The sequence below is a fragment of the Anopheles darlingi genome, chromosome 2, assembly GCF_943734745.1.
Source record: "Anopheles darlingi chromosome 2, idAnoDarlMG_H_01, whole genome shotgun sequence".
NCBI lineage: Eukaryota > Metazoa > Arthropoda > Insecta > Diptera > Culicidae > Anopheles > Anopheles darlingi.
The window spans coordinates 50,371,903-50,381,902 of NC_064874.1; the positions used below are offsets into that span (position 1 = coordinate 50,371,903).

General features: G+C 43.0%; 1 protein-coding gene across 1 annotated transcript; it reads left to right on the top strand.

Moving 5' to 3' along the window:
- Positions 1-6,146: 6,146 nt before the first annotated feature.
- On the top strand, positions 6,147-8,105 carry LOC125959296 (uncharacterized). Its single transcript, XM_049692115.1, has 3 exons — positions 6,147-6,185; positions 6,809-6,940; positions 7,011-8,105. The coding sequence occupies exons 1-3, from the start codon at positions 6,147-6,149 to the stop codon at positions 8,103-8,105; spliced, it is 1,266 nt and encodes a 421-aa protein (XP_049548072.1).
- The last annotated feature ends 1,895 nt before the right edge of the window (positions 8,106-10,000 follow it).

Sequence of the window (10,000 nt, forward strand, 5' to 3'; positions counted from 1 at the left end):
ATAATGTTTTTTGATGAACGACGAAACTTCCAACAGGCCGTTCACGGCCAGTTCAGAGCTAAAGACGAACGACTGACAGCAGGACCTTCTTGGAGGACTTGCTGTGTGGGTGGACTACACTCCGAAGCTCAATTTCTTCGTGCAGGAAGTAAAATAAGAAAAGGCTTTCGATTTTTTTTGGCAAGCAAACCGATAAATTTTACTTCCGTCTGTAATTTACAGAACTCAATTATCTGTCTTAGTTTTGTTTTGAATAACCATCCAAAATTTGTCTCTAGCACTCCGCTAGTAAATATTGATTTAAAAAATTGATGTATTGATCAATAAATTGATGAACTCCAAAATGAATAAAATGAATTATCGCCACACCTCCACCACCTTCCTTGGAGGATGGGCTTCCTGTGGGAGATGGACCAATGAGGACACGAGGCCGCCATGTTCAGGTTTCTTCTCGTGATCGGCCGTTGGGTTCGGGCCACTCGCTTCGAGTACACTTCGGCAATTTCGACCCGACCCGAAACCACTTCGGGTCCACTTCGGGTTTACTTCGGGATTTTCCGAGTTAGCCGCGCCCCCCAACGTGATTTTTTCAAATTTTTCCGTTTTTAACGATTTTTTTGAACGGATTTTGGAACGGAAATTTTGAATTTGAATTTTCCCAAGTAGCCCCGCGGAGATTTTGTGAAATTTGTTGATATTTTTTAAATATATATTGTTTTAATATATATAATATATTGTTTTCTAATTGGGTAAACCTCGGTTTTTAAGGTAACATCGAAAAACATCACTTTTCCAACTCCAAAATCTGCCAAAACTGTATGAATAATATTCGTAGTATCAAACATTATCAAGTTCATTTTCACTTAATAGCAAACGAGATTGAGGCCTTTTTTCACGAGTACATAAAAGTTTACATAAGTTACGTTGTAAAACTTGTTTTTTCTGTTCTACGTGCAAATGGTCAGTCTGCACCAACATTCAAAAGTCGCATATACCTGTTTTTCTCGGGCTCAAAATCAATGAAAATGTTTTTATCGGCTTTTGTTCGTCATTAAACCCATTGAAATCCGATTTTAAATACTTCAAACTTATACATATTTATTCAATTTATATTAAATTATGTTTGACCTACTGGCAGAATAAGTGCTTAAAACGCACCATATACGCCCATATAAATAAAGGTAAATGCATAAAGGTCTGGCCAGACACATCCGTTGGTGCGAGGGTTCAATTTATTTATTTACATACTTTACCAAATTCGTGAAAATTTTAAGAGAAAAGTAAGATTTTATAGAAAAACTAGAGGTATTTGACGCTGGTGAAGCGAGTATGATGAAAATCTTGTTCCCGTATGTGTGGTTAATGGTTAATAATAATTTCGAATATAGAACGTATAGACGTATAAGACTTAACAAAATAAAGACAGACTAATCGGATGTTAAACTTCCGTTTTTTAAATATAACTGTGAATCTAATCTCATTGATTAGCGGATTGCTAACCAATAAGGCCATCTCCGTTTGTTTGTATTTAATCCTTCAACGACAGCTGCTGGCAATTTTACAAACAAAACATCATTTACCAGAAATCGACCCTCGCATGGCGTCTGTGGTATGCGGGCTGCTGGCCTTTTCCCTTTTTCCCCTTTTCTCCTATCGACTGCTCTATTTACTGCCAACGATGGCACCATTTTGAAGTAAGAAAAATGTCATTAAACTGCTGCTTGGCGGTCGTACACCCAAAACGTAACCAGCAGCAGCCGCTAAGGGAGGGATCGTCATGTGATGAAGATATTTATTGCGGTTAAGTCTACTCTTCTGCTTACAGCATATTTTCCCCTTTTTCCGGCCCATCATGTCCGTTCATTGTATTGAATTGTGAAATTAATTAACTACTCCGGCTCTCTGGAGATGGGAACCGCAACGGTCCGTGGTTGGCAGCGTTTAATAAAGTTCTGCGTTCTCGCTAGAACTCGATCGAGGAAATTGTAGGGTTCGAAAGAAGCGATCGTGTTATTACGGTACTATGTCAGCAGCTGAGGTTTTGTCGTTCAAATTATGCGGTGTTTGCGTTTGTCGCATCGAAACAGACGGTGCACATCTTACTCCGGGCTGTTTGGGAAAGTGTAAAAATCGATCTTGTAAAACCTTAATTAAATATTTATTTGACGGGTTTAGGATTGTCTCAATTAAAGCGCCAGCATGTACGCAACAGAAAACAACAGAATCAGATAGCGAAAAGCCGAGCAAAGAGGGACGTCCAAAGTGTAAGGCGCTTTGGGCAGAAAAGCAGCAACAGTCCCAAAAACAGCAAACCGTAACAAATTACCAAAAATAATACAACATAATCGATAGAACCCGGAGGTGGCCGTCGGTAGGAAGCGACAAAGGAAGATCCCAAACCCCGGAACATCAAGAAATCCCCGGATAAAGGTGATGTTTGGGCAGCGAAAACAAACGAAGCAAACGATGGCCGACGCCGAAAAGGCAGAAATAACAACAGACCTCTTCCCAAATGATCATAATTAGTGGGTGCCAACAGGGGCGTAAGTAGTGGCGCATTCTTATCACGGATATTAATCGATGAATTATTAAAATGATGCATTCGAGGGCCGCAGCAGTTGCAGTTGGATAAGCTCCACTTGGCCGGGGATAATTAAATGCGCTCCAAGTTCTTCTCTTCAGGATTTGCATGATGCCTGAAGCAAGCAGTAACATGTACTAAACTCAATCAATTGAACTGCTCTAGCCTTATACTATCCAAGTGAGTAAGACATTTTCTTAATGTTACCAGTTTTAGAATGAAACGAACGAAGTACAACTCAACCTAAACAGGTGATCCCGAGGATCATGATGAGGTAGCTTTTGGCGATTTAATTAATAGCCTCGTGAGCCGTCCTGGGCGCATCCTGTTCGAAATGAAGAGTCCTTAAATGGAAGAGTGTGAACTAATTGAGGGTCTCGTGGCAAAGGTGTGGCATGTGTTTTCCTTTTGCTGCTAGCTTCAAAGGATCATCATTTCTGGCCGGAATCGCATCCAAAACCATCAAAGAATGAATTAGGATCGTTCTGTTATGAGTAATCTAGAGGATTAATGTGTATTATAGAAAATTATACCGCCAAAGAGGTTGACCATTAGGAATGAAGAATGATTCAAGCATCTCGTGTAAGAGTATCGAAGAGGATAGCTTTGGTGATACATTTTATAGGTTAAAATCAACTGTTTCTGTATTATTTCAATGGTCTAGTTAGACAGCCCGTAAGTGACCGAGTTCCTGCATGGAATAAAACAATGAGCCCCCGACTCATTCCAGACCATTGTGCATGTTTCGTTATGTGCAATCGATGCGTGGCACGACTAATGTAGAATTGAGTTAGTGATGCATCGTCGCATTTCGGAGACATTCTCAATTAACGTCGCCATTGTTATGAGGTCTAACTAATGGACCATTTCAACCAATCAGTCAAAAGGCGGCCAACAGGTACCAGCGGCAGGTAGCAACAAAGTAGAGTGACACCAAAGTGTTACTATCCCGATGGTGGTGTGACAATGACCCCTTGCATGGAATGACAAAACCGCAGCTCAGTTCTGCCAGTAAATAGCGATAGCGGGGGCTATCTGTTACAGAACATATGATCCATGCTTGTTTCGTTTCGTTTAATAGTAGCATCACTTAACGAAAGCATAGGACCGTTTGGGGCTTGTAAGACTTTGACCTCATTCTTTAAGCATTTTGGTATTTGTTATTGGTCGTGGAGGGATTTTTACATCCATAAATGCAGAATGGATGTAGGTTATTGTGTTTGATCTATACCAACTATAAATGTTTCGCAAAGGAAGACGCTTGTTTTTATGTTTGATATTTTCAAGGTCAACGACCCGCTCATAAGTGGGATTTTAACGCAAAAATCGGTAAGAAATACTGAAATCAATAAATACGTATTGATATCTTTCAATTGCTTAAGTGGGGGCTTCGGTATTTTATTTTATTTCAAGAGTACTGTGTAAAATTTTAAGATCAATCGAAGCAAAACTGACAAAGATATGGATTTTTGAAAATCCGCCTTTCATACAAGGCTCAATGCATCTCGCAACTTTGAATCGCGATAACCAAAACCTGCGTTTTCAAAGTCGATGCCCATCGTAGTATTAAAACTGCTGGACCAATCGATTTGAAATTTTGAACACATAATCTGTACACTATTTGTCAGGTAGCCCCGTCGAGTTTTTAAAAAAATTGTTGATACTTTTTTATAAATATTTTTTTTAAATATCTAAAGTATCGTTGTTTGAGGCAATATCGAAAAAAGCATCACTTTTTCAACTTCAAAAACCTGCAATTGAAAAATTGGAAATTTAACAAAACCCCAGCGAGGCTACCTGGATAAACTTATAATCTAACAAAAAAATATTGTTTTGCACATTTCTGATGATCCGACACTTGGCTACGATGGACACCGCAAAAGGTACATTTTTGCAAACTTGCCTTTCTAGATTGGCGAGATACCTAGCAGTTTGCATACACACACACACCCGCATTTTGCAATAAGTTGTGTTTCCAAGGTGATGATCTTCACGCTGCCAATCCTTGCAGGTCAGCGGAGCAATGTCCGCTGGAAACCGGTGGTAAGGTGAAAAACCGGCCGTGGTCATACCAAGCTGGACCTGCGGTGTCTTGTGTACCAAGAATTCGGTCTCTGCATGGCGCCCCTTAATGTGCCAGCTCAGGGCCGAACAGATACATCTTTTACTTTCTATGCCATTTTCCAGATCGTGCTTTCTTCGTCTGGTTGTGATGTGATGAAGATATGTCTCGTTGGGTAGGTTTGTCCGACGAAAGTGCAAAAAAGGGGAAAATCGATTATAACAGTGAGTAACTTTCGTAAACCCTTGCTTGCTCTACTCTTTCCTAACTGATTGTGTTGGACTTGGCGTTGGTTGGAGTGGCGGGTTATCTATATTCTAAAAGAACTGTCGAAATTCTAGCCGCCTTCGAGAATGCCCCACGACGATAGGTTTCAAAGACCCTGGCAAAGGGCAAATCTGTTGAACCATAAAGACAAATACATCCTCACAGATCGTATAACGTGGAGATATCAGGGGTTTCATCTGCCGGCGTCTATGCTACGGTAAAGTGAATGTGAAGAGACGCAGAACTGCAGGGCCAGCGACATTTACTGGTCCGGAACGGAAGAACCGGCCCTACAAACGAGTCTTGAGCACTTTTCTTCTCTCTATCACCCCCCTTTGCTACGCGGGAGGAAGACGCTTTTCACGCAACTGACTACGAATGCTTTTTCTCACATTCGCCATCCTCATCAGCGATCACCCTACGTTCGTTCCCGCCATTTTCCAGGGACGGCTCGTTACCGGTCTTCGTGCCGGATCTCCGCGGCTGCATCAACCTGCAGCACAAGATGAGGCAGTGCAGCAGTGGCGCTGCCAAACCAACCAAAACCCCTAACCCGTCCCAGGTCTCCCGTACATCGTTCCTCAGATGACAGAAGGTCTACCACAAAGTGGAACTCAAAAAACCAGCCACCCTACCTACCACTACCAACCGCCCACTCACAGTCCCATCAGACCCGATGAAGCCCCCGTTGGGGAAGATTTCCCTCCCGCTGGTGCGATGGACTGACTTGGTTTTGGTCGGACTGGTGGTTTCCACTTTTGGCATGCCGCCAGTTCAGTACACCGACGACTTTCAACCACAAGAGATGCTCTTTGAGCGTTACGCGATCACGTAGTACCGTGTGATTCCTAATACCCAGTGTTGCAACTGATAATAACTATTTGTGAGCTAAAGTTGTAAAGTGAATTTGTTTATCGATCTCTTCCAGCACGTCCGTTTGTCGATTTTACTTCACAAAACATTCTTTCCAAAATGAAACGACACTGGATCCTTCTCGTCTGCTTATGCGTGTCGTCCAGTTCCGTTGTAGGTGAGCAATTGGTTTAAAAAGTGAAAATGGTGAAAGGGCACCAAGGGCAGTGCGCTCTATATCTCTTCTCTTGCACGTGATAAATGATAGGAGATCTTCCCATGCGTTGTTCCGCGATGAAAACCCTGTGGCGCCTGGATAACTGGTCTTGTTTGGTGGCGAAGTAGCGGATCCGGAGGCAAAATTGGGAAAATGTGTTTGGGACAATGACTTTCGGTGGAAGCATGGTTTGGGAACGGTGTTATGTAAGGCATCTGCAGGCAACCTAGCATTGTTTCCCTTACTGGCTGTCGATGTTCCGACATTAAAGTGAATTTTTGTGCTGTGAAAATGATGGGTTTGTAACAAAGAAAAAAACAATAGACTTTAGCTACGAGCTGTGGATGCTCCGCAAGTATTACGGACGGGCGTTTAAACCTCAATGTCCAGTGTATTAGAACACACATTAATGAACAAGACAGTAGTGAGGCAATTTGGAATTATTATCCGGAAAATCGTAGTATCGTGTATATTTCAACGACAATACAATGCAAGAGCCGTTCCAGAAACATCTACAACATTCAATAGGCTTCAGGTGCAGTAGTAAACATTGTTCCAAACCCATCTTACTTGGAACACTTTGGAAGAAGTCAGAGGTGTTTATTGGAAGCTCTTGCTTTGCATTCCAGCATAGCTGGTGTTTAGTATTATCTGTTTATCTTTATCTATTTGAGAAAATGTATTCTTACACATTTGAAATACATTTACATACTCGGGTTTTGTACATACCATGTTCAACAAAACCTCAGGCACGCAGGTTGCATGTTCCTTTATAGATTAATAATATAACTCTTACTAGATAATTTAAACTGTGTCTATTACATAAAAGTTATTTAATTCTTATTGCTCCAAAGGACGAACCCGAACAATTCGAAATCTGTACGGACAACGGTGCGCCAATCGATTGGAAACAGCCTTAGATACAACGCTTCGTCGTAGTCAGCAACGTTCAGGTTCTAGTGTAAGTGAAGTAACACGTTTCCGTTTCATTTTCTCTGTTAGCCATTACACAATTCGTCCTCGTGTTTCAGTCTCTTATAGATTTCTCGGATAGTGGACCTCAAAGACAATCACTATTTGGGGCGGGACCTCAGCGATCACCGTTCAGCACAGCCAGTAACAGTAACTTTGACGAGGACATCCAACAAATTGTTACAGATTACAAGCAAAAGTATGGTGGACATGGCAATGCCGTTCCTCCCGGACTGCCATTCTACGCAACGACTGTCCCCCCGAGTCTACTCTCGGCGGCTCAAGTTGAGGTGGCTAATCTGAAGGTTAGAATCCCTCAGAATCACCAGTGGGTCGTGGTCGACCGGTGCCAGTTCATCGAGCATAATCGCACTCTAGATACGAAGCTTGAGTTTCCAGACCTACAGATCAGTGGACGTGTGATAATGCATCCATCGGGAGGACGTTGCGATATGATCCTCCGATTGCGACGAGCGGGCATCGAGTTCCGAACCATTCCATTGTTGCCTTCTGGGATAGGCGAACGTAGTAGACAGGCCAATGTTCGCACAGATTCTCACTTTTCTGAGCCAGGATTCATTTCCGTGTTCGCGCATAGCTGCGAAGGACCGACCGGGATCAAGTATCGTATCAATTCCAAACGACGCCATTTTCTAAATCGTCAACCAACGGGATCGTCCTACTATGGCCATGATCGGCGAAGATCATTAGATTACGTCGACGATGATCTTATGAGCAACGACGGTAAGGGCGATATACTGAAACTCAACGATGGCGACTCTCTGTTCCTATCACCCTCCACGCTGGTCGATATCGAAGGCGATCGTGGCGACTTAGAACAGGAATCGTCCAGTGAGTTCGATCCACACAGCAGAACGTTCTTTGCCGAGCGTAATCCGTACTCATACTCATCGTATGGAGCACCCAATGGGAATGCTGGATACGGCTACGCAGTAACTCCACCAACGCCGGAGAAAGGCTGGCAAAATGTGGAAACCAACGAGGCCCTCGACGATGCGTATTCGAATGAAATTGATAACTTATTTTCCAAAGGCGTGAGAGGGCTTCTGACGACTTACATGCAAAAAGCATTACAACCTGCGATTAAGGAAACCTTAATGGAAAGTATGGGCTATACATTGTCGTACGGCTAACAGAGGGGTCCACGAACTGAAGTGTTTATTTAATAAATTATTTTAAATTTAAGCAAACTAAATATCCATGTTCTGTGGTGTGTTTTAAATGCATAATTTACGCGAGTCTCAGGGTTACTATTTCCGTTCTGGTGTCATTTTGTGTCAATTTCTAAGCAGTATACAATTCTCAGTGGTGTATACGAGTGCTGGTACTATACCCTTGAAGCCAGAACGGGCCTTGCCGTACTCCGCATACAGGATGCGCGGTCTCTCTGGTGTGGCGAAAGTATGGTGAAAGGGTTTAGAATCCTGTTTCGTTGTTCCTGGGCCTTTTTGGGGATCTAGCTGCAGCTCCCCCAACTCTCCCCCTGGTATGATCAGGTATCCCAGGAGAAGACAACGGAAGTAAAGTTCTGCCACGGTGAATAAATCTCGGATTCCCGGGTGTGCAGTTGCAGCGCACAGTTATATACAAGCACATGTCGAGACGAGGTAATGGACTAGCAACGGAGAGCCGTCTAATGGGGTTTCGGTTTCATTTAAGCAATCCCACGGGTTATACGCACCGAAAAAGCTTATTTTTGACGATTTTTAGTGCAGAGACCATTGAACTTAATTTGTTCAAGTTAATGCCTACAATTCAACTACAACTTTTCAAGAACATTTCGTTAAATTTTGGGGAAGATTGGCTCAAAACTACGCGCATGGCGTTCAAAGCATGTTCGTTAACGGTCGTTTCAAATTCAAACACCCGAAGCCAAAGGCAAATAACCCGACGTTCATTGCCCATATTTTTTCGACCAAAAGACCAAAAGAGAGCGAGGTACAAAAGCGAGGTACAAAACGGGAGCGAGGTACAAAAGCGAGGTACAAAACGGGAGCGAGGTACAAAAGCGAGGCTTCTAGCAAATGTTCGCCTAGATGGCGCTAGTTGAAAATGGTTTTGAGACTCCCTGCATGGATCGTGTTACGTGTTACGTGTTAGCTCGCATAACGCTCATTGTAACGGCCATCTCCAAATTTGGCGAAAAACAGAGAAGGAATTGATCGAAAAAGCACAAAATTATCTGAAAAACAAGTGCGCAAACGTGTTTTCGACGGCCATGTCGAAAAATCCGGCTAACAACCGGCTAATGCGCAATCGGAATTTTGTGTGAAAATTACCTTCCAAATGCAGTTTACAGATCTCAATTATCCGTCATCGTTTTTTTCTGATCACCATTCAAATTTTGTCTCTTTTTTAATGCAACCATTATAAGAGCCACCACGCAATCCTATAATGGAGACTTTTATATATTTTCCAAGATCCCGCGGACTACAAGACTTTCTTGTCAGATCTGCTCCCGAACAGAACGTCGGACTACACATCGACAGCTGGACCCGGATGCTTGTGAAGATCCTTAACAATCGGGATCTGGCCACGGATCTGTCTTCGAGATCGGAACACTGTAAATCCGACAGTGTAAATGCGTTTCGATCTGGTAGCTGATCGAAAAGGGAGGTCTCCGTCAAACGGGGTTTCTACGGGGTTGGAGCGTCTACACCCCCGGTCAAGGGCGGCGCTCTCTCCCCATTCCATCGGCCACCAGGACGCTAATCCAGTTGGCCACGTGGTCCTCCTAGGCCGTGTGACCTTGGGGTTGGGCGCATCCCGTATCCGATCCCGTAAAAATGGATTCGACGTTAATCACAAGAGATCCAACACGACCAGGACCTACCGACGACGACTTTAGCACTTGGCCGAAGAACTAGCCAAGCTTAACATGGGCCTAGTAGCACTACAAAAATGTGATTTATCTAATAAAAATGATAAATAATCATAATGATAGAGATTTTCGTAAGAAAAGGTTAAATTTTCATCAAAAATCAAAATTTTCAGGTGTAATATCCGGTCCATTGAGGAAGACAACCTG

Bases quoted from the DNA above. Each gene is read 5' to 3' on its own strand.
- LOC125959296 (XM_049692115.1), top strand. From the start codon at position 6,147: ATGACTTTCGGTGGAAGCATGGTTTGGGAACGGTGTTAT. The intron at 6,186-6,808 runs GTAAGGCATCTG...ATTACATAAAAG, and splicing joins TGGTTTGGGAACGGTGTTAT to TTATTTAATTCTTATTGCTC. The intron at 6,941-7,010 runs GTAAGTGAAGTA...CTCGTGTTTCAG, and splicing joins AGCAACGTTCAGGTTCTAGT to TCTCTTATAGATTTCTCGGA.